Source organism: Anarrhichthys ocellatus, unplaced genomic scaffold (assembly GCF_004355925.1).
Source record: "Anarrhichthys ocellatus isolate YVR2014 unplaced genomic scaffold, GSC_Weel_1.0 scaffold25, whole genome shotgun sequence".
Taxonomy (NCBI): Eukaryota; Metazoa; Chordata; class Actinopteri; order Perciformes; family Anarhichadidae; genus Anarrhichthys; species Anarrhichthys ocellatus.
The window spans coordinates 4,802,519-4,818,620 of record NW_022280055.1 but is presented as its reverse complement, the minus strand read 5'-3'; the positions used below and the strand labels follow the sequence as shown (position 1 = coordinate 4,818,620).

General features: G+C 43.5%; 1 protein-coding gene across 2 annotated transcripts in view; it reads right to left on the bottom strand.

Moving 5' to 3' along the window:
- Window positions 1-489: 489 nt before the first annotated feature.
- Window positions 490-16,102, bottom strand: part of LOC116391160 (5'-nucleotidase domain-containing protein 1-like) — a 19,046-nt gene continuing 3,433 nt past the window's right edge. Inside the window, exons 2-5 of one of the 2 annotated variants that reach the window (XM_031861453.1) lie at window positions 12,851-12,972; window positions 5,693-5,866; window positions 4,357-4,525; window positions 490-2,525 (exon numbers count right to left, since the gene is read on the bottom strand). In XM_031861453.1, the coding sequence (XP_031717313.1) occupies window positions 2,413-2,525; window positions 4,357-4,525; window positions 5,693-5,866; window positions 12,851-12,874 (480 nt within the window). In that variant the 5' untranslated portion in view covers window positions 12,875-12,972 and the 3' untranslated portion in view covers window positions 490-2,412. The remainder of the gene's footprint in view (window positions 2,526-4,356; window positions 4,526-5,692; window positions 5,867-12,850; window positions 12,973-16,102) is intronic. The other variant, XM_031861454.1, reaches the window with a different exon arrangement.

Genomic DNA, 16,102 nt, shown 5'->3' with positions numbered 1-16,102 from the left:
CGACCTCCAGTTGCCGCCTCGGAGACGCATCGACCTCCAGTTGCCGCCTCGGAGACGCATCGACCTCCAGTGCCTGCCGCCGCTGGACCAGCATCCTATTCCCCGGAGCCCTGACTCAGAGAGTCCGAGTCCAGCCCGCCGGAGCACCCGTGTCCGGAGCCCTTCTGCCCGCCTGGCCGTCCGCCGGAGCACCCGTGTCCGAAGAAAGTCCGGCCGTCCGCCGGAGCACCTGTGGCCGAAGCTCTTCTGCGGGCGGCCCTGTGGCTGGTCAGATCCAGTCACCCATCCTCCAGACCCCCTCCGCCCACCCTTGTTTGTTGTTCTGGACGGTGTAGCTACATCTGGAATCCGTTCCTTGAGGGGGGGTACTGTCAGGAGCCACGGGACTCACACCGTCGATCTGCCTACTCTCTGGTGTCGGACCACGGGCTCCACACCTTCCTGTCTTCCTTACTCTGGCTAAATAAAGTCTGTTTCACCATACTCTGTCTCCTGTGGTCTTGCTATTGGGTCCTAACCGTGAACTCCCGTGACACACTAATATTACGTCAGTTGCTCTGAGCATCTATTAATGATGCGAATGAGTTTGTCAGTTCAAAGTCTGGTGCGTCTAATACACTCTAAAGGGTGCCTTGTGCGCCGGTGTCAAGACACAAAGGGCCACTGCCCAAGCGTCGTCTTTGACACCCTTTTTTTATTAATTTAAAATGAGCTCATTTGAGACCAACAGCTAGGTGCAGTGATCGTAGGCAGTAGGGCTGAGGCTTTTTATTAAAAAAAGAGAAGGAATAAAAGCCAGTAACTGGAAAATTCACAGCGCTGAAGCGCAACAGACCTAACTTTCACTCGAGTGGCGGGTGTTGGTAGAATGCATGGTCACGCTGTTCTATTGCCTGCCCCGTTAGCAAACTAGGCTATCGCTGTTTCCTTTGCTAACGCAGAATTGAGTAAACTAGCTGTGTGCTAAACAGATGACAAGTTAAAGCAGTTTGCCGATTTGTTCAGATTATTCAAAAATAATTACTTAGTCGTCATTCGTTCGAATTTTGACTTTTAGAAAAAGTGACAGCGCTAGCATGTAGCACCTCAAATGTCCTCTGTTGCCAGAATCGTAATGGATCATTTTGGGGCCCAGAACAGAACCATAGCAAACCTGCCCAAACTTGATGTGTAGGAATTCATTTTCACAATAACAGACCAGACATGACCGGCGTATGTTCATACTTGATCAGAATAGACCCAATGATGCGACCGTACACGAGTTTTGGAGTTGTTGCACGTTGTATTTTCCCACATTGGACTGAGGCTAAAAGCGGTCCAGTCTTAATGCTAAGCTAGGCTAAACACTTCCCGGATGCACAGAGATAAAAAATAAAATCAATCTTGGGTGACACGAGAGAGAAACGAGCAAACTTCCACAGAGTGTTTCTTAAATATTATGGCACAACTTGTCTACGCACACCGACAAAATAACCATTCAGAAGTCGGTAAAGCATATCTCAGTCTGGTACTGCAGATGAATGAAGCACAAAGTAGTCCACGTTTTTTACACAATCACTCAAAGAGCACATGTCACCGTTGCACCAAAGAATAATAGAGAACATCTAGCATAGTCTTCATCATCCACTATTATTGTAATTATTAGTAAGTGTTTCCCAAAGTTGTGTTTTTTGAGACAGCCAACACAAAGGACAGCATTGTGCCAGTTCTTTGGCAACAATGACCTGATTAAGATTAACACCTTCTACGAAACTGACACAGGGGAAACAGTACACCTTAAACCTAATGTTAAGGTTACTAAAATGCATTACAGTAAAACAATATAAAAAAAAAAAAAAGAAAAAGGAAGACCTCACAATAACTACTGACACAATGACTCCAAAGGATTTTCAGGGACAAACACACTGTGACCATCTGGGTCCTGCTTACAGTAGAGAACGCTCTTGAGGTAATCCCTTCAGGGATAAACAGACAGTAAAATGTTCACTTTATTTTGAAAAAATTCAAAGAATTCAGATTTTTAAAACAATCTACCATAGAAAATAATAAGGGCCTCACGCATGAAACAATTAAAAAAGCACTACATTTCCTGTTATTACTGTATGCAGACACACACACACATACACGCACACAGTTACTTTGTCATATTTCCACGTGTACGGTACACTAAACCACGAAACAACGTTGAAATGTAGGCGTTATTACAGAGAGATACTGTGGCTTACATTCACATGGTTTCTCTGAATGGGTGAGGAGTGTATGCTTCCTGTGCTCCACAGATGGCGGCGGGGTCAGGTGGGAAACTACAGGCAAAAAATGGAGGCACATTCCTCTCCTGAGGCAAAGGGGGGACTTTTTCTTTTCTTTTTTGACTTTTTCCCTTTTTTTTTCTCTTTCTTTTTTCTCCTTTTTTTATGACAGACTCTCACACCTCTTCAGCAAAGAATCCGGGGGCCTGGGGTAGTAGCCGGTGGTGCAGGGCTTGTCGGGAGAAAACCTGGGGAACTTGTAATCCAGAGGGAGATCTAGAAAGAGTCGAATCAAATAAGGGAAAGTCAAAATGCAGACCGCCTGAATGTTTAATGCACATCTGCTGCTGAGAAGCATCAGCAAACGATGGAAAAGCACACTTTGTCCGAAACAGCAGGTAGTAATCACCCATGCCAGAGAATGTTGGACTCATTCGTGTTTGATGTTTTCTCTCCGAAAAGAGACAACTCTGGCATAAAACCATCATAAATACCAGGCCTGCAAACCTGGGAGATGATAAAGTCACAGTAAAAACAGAACATCTGTGGGGGTAATATTTCTAATTTGAACATGTAAATAAAGTTCAAAGCTCTTGGTTAGGTTCGGGTAAAGACTGTGGTTTGGGTTTAAGAGTACCTGATATTTGCATATTGACTTGATAGTACTTAACAAAAAATTGCACATGTTACATTTCTGTTGACCTTCTTTTTTTAAAAATCCTACCATCATTTTCATATTGGCAGGCTTGTCGGCCCTTTACTGAGTGTCACTATTCAGAAGAAGATCAGGCATTCTTGTCACTGTTACCAAAAAAATTCAAGATATCAAAATGAGGGTTTCCTGGCAACCGTTGTAAACACCTGTACTTTGCAAGCCGATTGCAACAACAACACAAAGGTGAACCACAGCAGACCAACAGGGTTGTTTTCTTATTTTATTTTCCAAGTTCAGACTCAAACAAATGACCCCAGTGTGAAAAACAGCCCAAAGGTCATCGTTAAATGGGAGACCGGTGCCATTTTCCCAGAACTGCTCTGCAGACGAGCTGGTTAATTCTAACTTTGGCTCCACATCTGCGTCTGTTAAGTGCTCGTTTTGATTCTTGTGAGTGTGTCTGTGTTGAAATGATGGGGAGAATGTTTGATGTGGGAATAGAGATTTTTAACTGCTGTCTAACAGCGGATTGGTTTTTCCCCCATTTTTAACACCACAAGTTTAGTTCTCAGTCATGTTTCTGTGCCCCATATGGGTCCATTTACAGGAATACACTGACAAACAAATTCACATTGCTTGGTTGAAGAAAATAAAACATGAGTTTTCTGTCCAGATGTTTAGGGGCTGAGGAACATCAGTGTGCAGTAAATCCTCCTTTATTCACTGAACCGCATTAAAGATCACAGGATTATGTGAGAGCAACATCTTTAATCCTGATTTGCCCCATTTTATAATAATAAGACACCTTTATGTTTTTTATGATCTGGCAAATTATTTTCTTAATTTAACTCAGACAAGACAGATAATCTGATTATTGACCCTGGGCCGTTTCTGAACAGGTACCACCTCCTCCAGGGTTGTTATTTGGCAACATTAAAACATTAGATCGCAACTTTTCTTCACTTTCGAGGCATTTCATGAGCGGACACGGCTACACTGCTGAACTGTTGAGACCATCTGTGCCTTCACACAATTTGTAGATCCTCAAGCAGTGGCCTCTTTGCCACCCAAGAGTCAAGCTAAGGACCAGGAGGCCGAACCTTTTCTCTCAGGGCCCTGAAACTCAGGAATGACCTATCTGAGAAGATATACTTAGCTAAATCAGTGTCCACTTCTATTATATAGTTTACCTTGATTTAAGTTGATTCTACTGTCTTATATTTTTATTTATATTTTTTTGTAATTATTTAACATTACACTGGCCTGTTTTAATTGTGTACTCTAGTCTTTTTTCTATTTTTTTATTCTAAAGCTCTTTCTAACATGTGTTTAGAGGAATGCGAGAACGAATTATAACTGTTATTATTTGGAGCTTATTTTTTTTGCTTTTCACATCTCCATCAAACCACTTCAGATCTGCAACACTGTCTGTAATTTCCTGCTGCCACATACCTGCTATGTGCTCGACACTAGGGATGGCCATGGTGCTGTATTTGTGAATGCTGTGGCAGCACCAGGTCAGTTTCTGGCTCTCCTCGTCCCCTCCTCCGCTTCTATGTACGTCGACGAAGTAGGAGCCCCACTGCTTGGACACATCGGAGGGCGACTTCATGCCCTGCTCCTGTCGAGACAGTCCACACACAGACTAAACTATGTAAACCGTGCCGAGATACATTTGCAGACATGTGCGGACATGATAAAAAGGAGGTGAGAATTCCAGCGTTAAGACTTCAAAACCTACTTTAACCCCAACAGGTTATTCTGACTACTGCATGCATCATTATTTCTGAGAAATCCCCCCCCCCGCTCTCTTACCCACTATCACTCATACAACACCAATCCGTCTTACACACAGAAAAAGAGTTGATGTGGTGTTTAAAGATAGGATGTGATAAGATGCAAACCAAAATGATACATCCGTGTCAGCGAATGTCATCAGGAACTGTTGCTTAATATTCAAGAGAATCGTTGGGAGATTTGTAACAAATATATATATATATATTTCTTAATGTGACATTTGAGGAGGAACCAGAAAGCAGAACAAAGACATTTCTGAGGATGGGGAATTTCTCTCAGCATGCTGAAGCAGAAACCTCTGACCTACATGTAATCCAACCCAGATGAGGGAGATCAAGCTCGTCACAAAATACACTGCTTTACGTGACCGCCCCCGCCTCCTTCAAGTGCTCCACTGCAGCATTACGGTAAGTGCATGCAATAAATAACAGGAATTGGAGCACCAGTGGTATCGCCGCGCTCCATCAGAGATCGTGCTGATGAATGAGGAGGCGAAGACAGGAAGAGGAAATCTGTTTCATTTATATCTCATCAACATCAAGAATTCATCTGGTGCCGGTATCGTTGTTCACTCCGTTTTGGTGCATTTCAGTTAGTCGGCAGCTTTCTGTATTTTAGTAAAAAAAAGAAAGTCCGCTAGTGAAGATGCGCTGACTCCTCACTTCTTGACAACATCCTGCTGGTTAAAGTCCTTATCTGCTCTGTGAGACGGAGGGCAGCGCTGACTGATGTTATATCTTCATTAAAAAAAAAGGTTCTAAGTCTATGTGCTAGAGACACAGTTATCTTCTTTTTATTTTATTATTTCACACGTTCCTCTTCCCGGTCAAAGCGTGCCACCTACGTTACCCCACAATGCAACTTGAGCGTGGATAGTTCAACTGGCGTCTGGGGTGCGTTAGCGGCTAATGTAGCCTGGGGCCTCCAGCAGAGAGGAGGAGCGAGCTGCAGACCTACTGCTAAACGGAAACAGCTGCTTTGGTGAACTCACCTCAAACTTTCCCTTTTTCTCCAGCGGCTCCACTTGGGCCTCGTTGGACATTGCCGCGTCACTCTTCGAGACGCCCTCCCCCTCCATTTCCTCTACGATCATCACCGTCTCCCACTTCCCAAAGCTGCTGGCAGGGAACATGTCCGACCTCATGCTATCTCCAAAATACACTACCTGCAAGGTAAAAAAAAAGAAGACAAAGAGGACAGCTTGTTTACTTAGAACAGCTTTAAGTGCTGTGGTAAAGAAGTCTTCTTCTAGCAGGAGTCAAAGTCAGATGGCATATGTCTTATCCCCCCCCTCCCCCCCCCACAGGATGAACTAGACCAGACACGAAGAGCCTGCAAAACACATCACAACCTCTTTGACCATCACATCCCTTTTGTCTTGCGCATCTGGAAAGAAAAGCAAGCTGTACTCAAGCTGCAGGCTTTACTGAGACAAATTAGGACACTGAAGAGCAGGCGCACACACACAACGCTCAAAGCTTAAAATCTCATTTCAACAACCATTTGTTTCTATTTACTACTAATTCACGAGTGAATTAGTAGTAAATAGTAAGTTATATTAAAGTATCATTCTGTGGTTTTCTCAAATTGTACCTCCTTAAAGCTGCACCAATCAATATATTTGCATTAACAATGGATCAAATGACTATGTGTAAGCTGAGAGTTGCTGCTCATAGTGATGCAACCACAGTGATATATTGATTTTTTTTTCTTAGTTGTGGGCTAGGAAACCAACCAAATATTAATTTCAGTTTAAATATATTAAATATTGCATGTTCAAAAGTACACCCCATTCTAAAATGAGGCCTTTATGCCTGAATGTTATATTCCGGTTGTAGCTCGAGGCTAAAAGTTGAAATAGTTCCATCTTTTTCCCCCCAAACAAAGCCAATATCCCACATAATGAAATGTGAAGACCTGAACCTTGCATCGAGGCTCCCTAATGCGTGAAAAACCTAGCGGTGTGGGATTACATCCAAATGAAAATCATGTTCTTCATCATCACCTGAAATCTCTGGGAGGAACTTGATAACGCAGAAGAACTAGCTGCATCATGCAAACCCTTTACCAGCCATCACAAATAGGGAGTACACACATGCCTGTAGAGAGGATGCACGTAAGGCATTCCAGTAGTTGCGTCCCGTCCCTCCCCCTCACGGAGCTGTGCTGCGTCTGAGGCCGGCCCTTCCACATGCAAACAAACAGATGGGCTAATCGGGTCTGCGGCCGGGGGCCCGTGGAGAAGGGGTGGGTGGGGCCGCAGGAATCACATTTCCACCAGACTATCCCAGAACTGGCCCACAGCTGGTCTTCGTATCCCCCCCCCCCCAAAAAAAAAAATCCCTGGATGTCTCACTGCTCAGCAGTGCTGCTGCCAGAATCATGGGATCACTACGATAAATATTTACAGAGGCCAAGGATTCCAGCACGGAGGCAACGCGTTACAGAAGAGATTCATTGTGTATGGGTACAGTTACATTTGCCTGAACCGGACTGAGCTCCGCATGAGGGAAATGCACCACGGAGTGAGTCAGACTGCAGGACGGTCAGACGCTTCTCTTGCAAACACTTCTGCACAAGATGACTCTGTTCGTTGGTTGTATATGCAGCCTTGAGATGTTGTCTTTAATCCTTACCCCTGATCGGATGTGCCAGGTCTGAACTCAGCATATGTGTGTTTACATTTCAATGTAACCTGCCTGATGGGATAGTGATCGGATATATTCCGTGGTCAAAGGAACGACTCTGTTTTAGCTGCTAACAAAGCTCCGCTAATTCAGTGATAAACACATTTTTCTGTACAATCTTCAAAATACTTTACTTAAAGTTTTTGATTTAAGCAGCAAAATCAGGAAATGTTGGGTTTTCCTCAGCAGTAACTCAACAGGAATCACAAAGTTGGTCCCAGCTGTGCTCCAGCTCCGGTTGTCTTCCTCTCTTAGCCTTTTCTCTCTGTGAGGGGAAGATGATGGAGACCTACGTTTGATAAATTGTCCTGATTGTGACCACATGACGTCCACACCCCACTGAGATCGGAACTCCATGCGAGCCAGGCCACCTCAGCGTGTGGTCCGGCTGATCGGATCCCAATGATCATGGAGCTCACGGACTTGACAGTTAATGCATCCTGGCGTGATCGGATGAGGAAAGTTGTAACTACGGCCTTAGTTTTGTTGTTCTCAAACTTCCCTGAGCAGCCCAAAAGTCCCATGCTCCTAAGGTGTTGACATTTACTGAATGGATTCAAATCAACTCCAATATACCGTTTTTCCTCAGATAAACACCGGGGACTTTATTTACCTGAACTGCAGAAGATGACAGGCTTTTATTTGAAGCAGGTTTATATTAGAGGCAGGCCAGGTTATGGTAGCACAGTTAAATATCTGAGAACGGATTCATCTGCAAGCAATGTTCTAAAAACAAGGTGTGGCTGCACTTGCATTTTTTCTGGAGTTATTGGACATGTTTGTATCACACAAGTCGGAAACAGTAAGCAGTTCTATTCAATTCTATAATACTAGTATTATTAGTGCAGCCTAATCTTTATCAGCAACCGCACAGAAATACTGGGTTTAAACACAATGAATATGCAAAAAATGCAAAAAAGAAGAAGCTACGCAGCATTGACATGTTTTCGAATTTGAATGCCAACGTTATGAATGAGGCTCCCGACTATTCGGCACAGCCCTAGAATTGTCTGATATTGATGAGTTTCATATTCTAAATTAAAAACGTAAAAGTTAAACATCATACGGGTCCATACATGGAATGTGACCTCTGCATTTATCCCATCCTAAGCATTAGGATGCAGTGGGCCTAATCTTGTGGCTCCTCCCGCAGCCGCCCTATACCGCCACTACTACCACCGCCGCCAATGAATTGGAGGGCGTTGTCGCTGTCCATTGACAGAGGGTGCTGAATTAATGTTGCCGTGGCATATTGTGAAGGGAGGGAAGGGGCAGGATTGTGGTCCTTGGCCTCAAGATAGCAATGCGCCAACCATGTGCCTGAAAACACCTCATTTTAAGAGGCATGACATTTATTACTTATGCAACTTAGGTACTGGCCGCTAAAATGACAACTGCGTAGGTCGGAAACTAGCTTTGTGACAAAAATCCCATAGTAATCACCAAGTAAACAGCACTAATCTGCCAGAAATGTGGGCTTTACATATTTGCTTTGCCAACCTAGTGCGTTGCCGGATGACCACGCGGTGGTCTTGTAGAATAAATTAGGGACTTGCATTTTGCTACGCAGTGCTAATGTCGGTCTGAACACCAACAAGACGCTTAAGACGAGCTGATGTAAACGAGTGGCCTGTGAGGACAGACCAACATCTGGTTTATTATCCATTAAACAGGTCACAGATAAGGCCTCCAGACGACGTCTCAGTGGTGGTGTAGTTCATCAAGGCTCATTGCCCAGACTGTGTTTTGGAGTCTATTTTTCCGTACCTTATCAGCTCATCACTCAGAGGAGCAGTTAAAGCCAGAGCCAGGCCCAGGTAAACAGAGCTGCAGGCATGCAGAGGGGCCTTAATGAGCCCATTGTGCTGCACACTGTGTGTGTGTGTGTGTGTGTGTGTGGGGGGGGGGGGGGGGCAACGAGACAGCAGGGCAAAACCCCATTTTGTCATTTAGCCTAATTTTCGTATTCGTAAAGGTCATATTCCTTTTTAGCTGCGAAAGATTCTGCCAACAGAATGAGATCATTACACATTTCAGACCAGGCAGAAGAAGGCCAATCTACCTGCCAAGTTTTGAGAAAATGGCCAAAAAGTTTACATTTTGTCATAACTTTAAGATCCTTTGACTTGGTATACCAAGTAGGACCAATAGACACGAGATAGGGCATTTTCTTGGCTTGACAGATCAAGTGCCACTTTACAATGTGAGGATAACTAATTTATCTTGACTGTCAAACTATCCTGCAATTAATTATCCAAAAAATCATCAACCCGTTAAACAGGGCATCAACCACTTTTTCACATTCGGTCCTGAACTGCGACAGCCCTGAATCCGAACTCCCCTGTCACTACTAAAACAGCAGAGACACCTCGGAATGATATCGGGCCTGAATCTCCACCACGACCCCACCGGCTTTGAGCGGCGTGCCGAGAGACGATTGAATGGCTCTATTCAGCCCACCTGCAATAAGTCCTGTCAGGTGAAAGTGGAGAGAACCGAAAACACAGATCGCCTCAGGTCAACCCTGGAGGACTGTTTAAAGCAGCCATAAGTGCAGGTTGACACTGAATTCCACAGGAGCTTTCTCCACGTGGCCGGGGAACAGAGGGGGCATTGAGCAGAGGGCCGGGGGGGGCCCGGGATGTGGACGATGACGAGTACCGCTGACTGAACCTGGGCTGGGCTGAAGCAGCTCTGCCTTCGCCTGATCTGTCCCAGCTTTCCTTCTTTTATTATTTAGGCCAGCGGGATACTACCACAAGCTTCATACTGTTTTCAAATGTCACCATTACCAGGAATGTTACCCACATCAAACCCCTGGCATGGAACTGAATGGGACTTTTAGATGAAGAGTGGTAGGAAATGAATGTGAGAGAATACACATGGAAAAATCAGATGCATTATTTTATCAGAAAAATAAATATTCAGGAACTACTAAATGTTGGTGGGACATCGGAGAAACTCAAACCCATTTTAGCCATATCCTCTGACTTAGGGCGGTGTCACAAGCCAACATTTTAGTTTGTTTTAATCAAACTCTAATCGTACTAACGTGAGTGCGAGAGGACTGACTTGAACTTCCGCAGAAGTCCAATGTTTGCTTGACATCTGGGCCGAATAGAACATACAGAATATGCTAAAAAAAACAGTCCTTTATAAAGTCATTTGAGATAAAAAAAAACAGCAGGTCAGTGCTGAGTCAAAGTGAAAACACTTCAACAGCAGCATTTAAAAAGTCCTCCATTCCCCGCAAAGACGTGGCAGCTCTCGAGCCAAAAAAGATACATTCACTACTTCTGCACACCCCTCAGCAAATTTATTTCATTTCAAACCAGACTAAATACAAAACAAACAAATTTTCAATTTCACTCTGATTCGGAGCCAAGCGGACTATGGCTTGTTAAAGTGCTCCTAAAGTGCTATCAGGAAGATAAGAACAAAGAAATTGAGCCATCGTTCAATTCTTACTCTGTAGTATCCATTATTTTGCACTTCGAGGGAGAAAAGCAGAGAAATTTGGGACAAAAAGGTGGAATTACTGTCAAGTATATTAAGCGACTGATGAATTACCCTCATCCATCACATGTACCGATCATCTGCCAGTATCATATAGCAGTAAAATTACAGCCCTCTGCATGCACGGTGCATTCTCCCATGACATGTGCAGCCACACTAATGCTGACACTGCTGCACTGTCTGAGCCGAAGGACTAAAAGCTTTCAAGTAAATTGCGATTACATTAATGGAGTGAATAGATCTTTATAATAATATTTCAGTTAACCAACAGATAGCAGCATAAAGCAAAGTACACCGTTTTTAACTAAACCTTCTGCTGGTTTCTGATAGTTAGCGGTTACCATGCTTCAGTTTTGTGGGTATTTTTTTTTTAGGGCTGTCACATGACACTAATATGTGTGTCATCTAACAGACACGCATGTTCATTTTCATTTCATAGTGAGTAGCTTGGATCAGTGGTTCCTAAACTTTTGGAAACTGTGACAGCGCTTCATAGTGAATTTTTTCTTTTCACACACATAAGCGTACAGTACAGTGCTCCTCTTCAGCTCACTCTGGACCGCTGCAGAACATTTGATAGATTTTCCCTACAGATGAGGCATTCCAGTGCTGGGACAGCGAGCTGCCCCTCCCCGCATACAGCCATCAGCCAAGGAGCTTTCACTACACTGTCCAATGTGAGCATTTGCGGCTGGCTCAAATTCAGACTGCCAAAGGGCTCGGATGATTCAGCATTTTTTTCCCCAAGTGTAATCACTACTGCATTGTTTGTGCTTGTATTTGTACTCTGTGGCGTTGTGTGCCCTGACTTCGCCTGAGTAGTTTATTAAATGTGTCTATAAGCACAACACAGTCTTAGGAGATATTTGTGTGGGGTTTATCTTCGAAATCTTTCAATTACCAACCGACCAATGAGCAACAAGCACATGGGAACTATTATCTCACAAAGCTGCTGTGGCACATTTTAAGTGAGCGTTTTTTAATTTGAACGATTTTGGTTTTGTATTTCTTTGACCTTCTTTTTTTGGCATGTCTCAAAAGGTGAAATTAAAAAACGCATTTAGTTTTTTATTATATGTGAACAGAGCCAGAAAGTAGAGCTGAATAAATCTTGCAGCTCCCTTGGCCCATCCCAGCATAAACTGGCACCCACTTTTAGGGAATTTCATCAAACTCTTAATTAGTTTAAAACCTCTCTGATGCGTTGCTTTTAGGGAGTGGCCATGTACAATCAAATGCTCATTCACTCTAGTCTCAACAGGATCCATCAGGTGCTCGAGAAATGATGGACAGCTGAGGCATATCCAGTACTATTGATATGACTGATTGATATGATATGGTTATGACTTAATATATTGCGACATATTTTTTGGATTTTTTAAATTTAATGTTAGGAATACTGTCGTAGTGCAAAGAACACACCACAATGCATAAAATCCGTGTATATAATCATGCATTTATCACAGTTCCTGTATAAGTTCAAGCTTACCTGGGTTGTTTTCAGTACTGTATCAGCATATTGCTGTCATGTAAACATAAGGACTGTGACACAGGACTTTTATTAAGCTATGTTCTCTACCTTACCTGAGAGGTAAAGAAAAAGAGCTCTTTGATCTGTGTAGAAACCGTCCCTAAGAATGAACCGCATTGTACATAAGAGGTATGAGGGGAGTTGGCTGCACTATGTGGCGTGTTTCATCGGTGGGCTCCCAGCGTGCTGGCACACAGCAGCCCTGTCGACAGTCATGCCAAGGGCCACGTTCCTCCTCTCCCTCACACTAGTGTGAATCTGCCTGAGCCTGATTTATCGCGAGGCCCTCATCTTATTCAGCCTCTGCCAAAAAACAAAAGTTGGAGTCAACCGCAAAGCGAGCCGGAGACGTTGCTGGACCAAAGGTCAGACCGCTCCGCTCCTGTTATTGTACGGAACAAGGCGGCTGGCCTACCTTGGGCTCCGGCTTGCCAGTCATGGTCTTGACCAGCTCGTGGAGGTGCGGCCAGTTGCCCTGGGAGTACCAGCCGGGTTTGTCCAGCGACGGCAGCCCCTCGCTCTCCTCCACGTCGTTCACTGCGGGAGAGGACAGGGAGTCAGACACACCACAGTTTTTGACCGAACAGCCGGCAGCTACATGACCGCACGGCCTCGAGTCCACCAGCGCCAAACCTCGACAGCTAAACATCGCCGCACTCACCAGCAGGCCCACAAGGAGACGAAATAGCAGAGGCAGAGTGTGAATTATGCTCCCAATACTCCCAGTAAAGTGTTGGTGTGCTCTCTACAAGGTAAATCTCAGCGGTTGTGATGATGAACAGGATAGGGGTGCACGACAATAATCGTTTTTTTCTGTACTTTGCTTTTTCTTGTGAATTACAGGATAATTTAACCCATTCAGGCCTATGAAAACTACTTAAATAAATCTGCCCGAAAGCAGCTGTGATATAAATTGTATGCACCCTTTGCACTAATAAGCAGCATCTTGCATTTCAGTATCTCTGCCAGTGATATTAGCTAACGTTACAGCAAGGAAAAAAAGCAACAGATTTAAGGTTTGATGATTGATATGATTTTTATCAGAACTTCCACTGACAACAAAAGAGCTGTACAAACCCTGAAACCATGCAGGTCCTCATTTTTAGCAAGGACACTCTCAAGAGAAGACTTCACACAAAGATATCCGAGCTGTTGACGCGTACTGTGTTCCAGCAGCCATCACCACAGCTCGGCAGAGCAGTGGAGACTGGTCCGCTTCAGTCCATTCCCCACTTCACACCACGTGTCAGCCGGGAAACACTTCCAAAAACCTCACAATTACCCTCTGAAAGTGTCGGAGCCGCGCGTTAAGCCGTGCAAAACGCCCAGTCATCCTGAGCTCACGCAGCTCGTGAGTAGTGACTGAGGATTTTCCACTCGATGGCCACAGGTTCTGTGCTTGCTTAGAAGAAAAACGTGGTTTAGTGAAGAGTCCAGAAAGGTCTAGCTGAGAATACAAGTGCAGTTCCTTCTCGTGTTACTGTTGTGCATTTAAATAGCTGCACTGTTGTATTGTACCGCTATACAACAGTGACATAGTATAATAAAACGTGTGCTTTATCATGTTGCAACTTGTTTCCAAATGGACTTATTTGTGACAAAAGGCTACAGGCATGCTAGCGGTTCTGTGAGGCTGTATTAAGGCACAGCAGTTCTTTATGCTACATGCTAATATCAGCATGCTTACTGGGAAAACGTAAACAATAATGCATATGTGTTTGTCTACGTGTCTATACATTCATTTATTTTTGGATATGTCCAAGAAATCAAATCAAATCAAAGCGATAAACACAACGTACAGCTGAGGCTGATGTACGGTGACCAGAGCCCCGACAAATATCTGTAAAATATTAAATTGTCCCGGTTTTCGCCCCAAATTAAATTAACATCAATAACAATAATATTAATACTCCTATTTTCAGCACTTACATACACTCTTACTCATTATTACCTAACCCAATGCAAAAACAATGCACCACGCATCGGAATTCCACACTGATTTGTCTGCACGTGTGTCAATCAATCTATGTGTAGTTGTCAAAGTTATTGCTATGACGGTTGCAGCTGTTTCAAACATAAGCTGTGGCTACAAGCTGGAGGATGCGACATCCTTCCACGAGACAAAACGGTCTTGACAGACATCTGAAACGGTCAGCTCAAATGGAGGCCTACCATCTGGTGAATCACAATGAGCGTTTTAAATGTAATTATATATTAAGCGATAAGAAAATTGTCCCCCATACTGATAAAATTGACTATGGTGCTCCATAGAGAGCTGCCGCTAGTGTGGCTAAAAATGTCTGCTGAAAAATGGTCAAACTTGGAATAACTGATTTTTTTTGCGAAAACAAGTTGTGAACCCTCACATCACCTGTCATTACCATCATCAAGTCGATATGGCTAATTGGTTGGCAAACAATTGATTATTTGGAGCATTTATCGAGCAACATTAACATTTATTTGGGGTCACGTTTGTGTCCAACTAGCTAATTTAAGTCCAATATTCATTCTCCTTTTAGCTCGGTTTTTGGTCTCAACCAACCCTTGAGGAAAATATCTGGCTCTTCAGATATTCGGATAGACTCATACAAAATCAATCCTTCTTAATCATCACTTATGACCGACTAGAAGTGTGTGAGTGTGTCTGTATCTGCCTGTACTTTTGTATTTTGCTGTGTTGGAGACGTTTCTGGGCGTCAACCTCTTGCATGACTTCAGGTTGCAAAGTGCCAAACAAGTCGCGCTGCATACTTTCTAAAAGGTGGTGTACATGAAGAGTAGGTGGAAGATTTAGTGTTGGTACTATGATGTCAGTGGTGTGTTGATACTATCATTCATCAAGAGCAAACAGATGCTGCTTTTCGCTGCAGGCTGACTTGCCCTTACAAAAAATAAATAAAAATGTTAGCGATGTTCAATGGCTCAGTCTTCCCTTCCAGTGAGCAGACTTGGCATCGCACTCAAAATTAATTAATGCAGCTCTAATCCAGAGTTATACAGTGCAGACTGTATTCACACAACCGCTCCTCTATATGGCCTCCAACTGCTAAAAAGAGCTGTAAACTCTCGGGATTGAAAATAAATGGTAATTTATTAATCGACCACAACCAGTGAGTGCCTGTCTTCGTCTCAGGACAGCATGAAACCTGGCCAATACGAGCTGATGTGAAAGAACAAATAAAACTTGATCAATTTAAATAAATTCCTGAAGACCTTTCCCCTTTTTTTTTTTTTTTTTTTTTTTTTAAATCGTACATTAGCTGACTTGATTTGTTTCCGGTTAGCAACCCCTACTTCTTTTTAAGCTCTGACTAAACTACGCTGTTGCTGAGTTTATAAGCTCCACACCAGTTGATGGGAAATGTGTCTAAATCCAGTGAGTCAGACTAATGAGATGATGACTGTCAATATCTTGGGAATCTCAACGAGACAAACCCGGTTAAGTGAAGGCTAAATTTAAAAAAATGAAAAGTTACCTACATAAACACAACCATTTATGATGTATTTGTAATGGCAGCAAATGCTGTGAAACATCTTTAATTACACTAGTAAATAGCCTTTTAAATGTGGTATGCTTTCCTTGGCTGTTACCTAGGGATCAATAGAACATCTTTGTTTGAAGAGGATAGTTGCTCCTCTGGGTCTGCTCCGACTGCTGTTTAAGAGC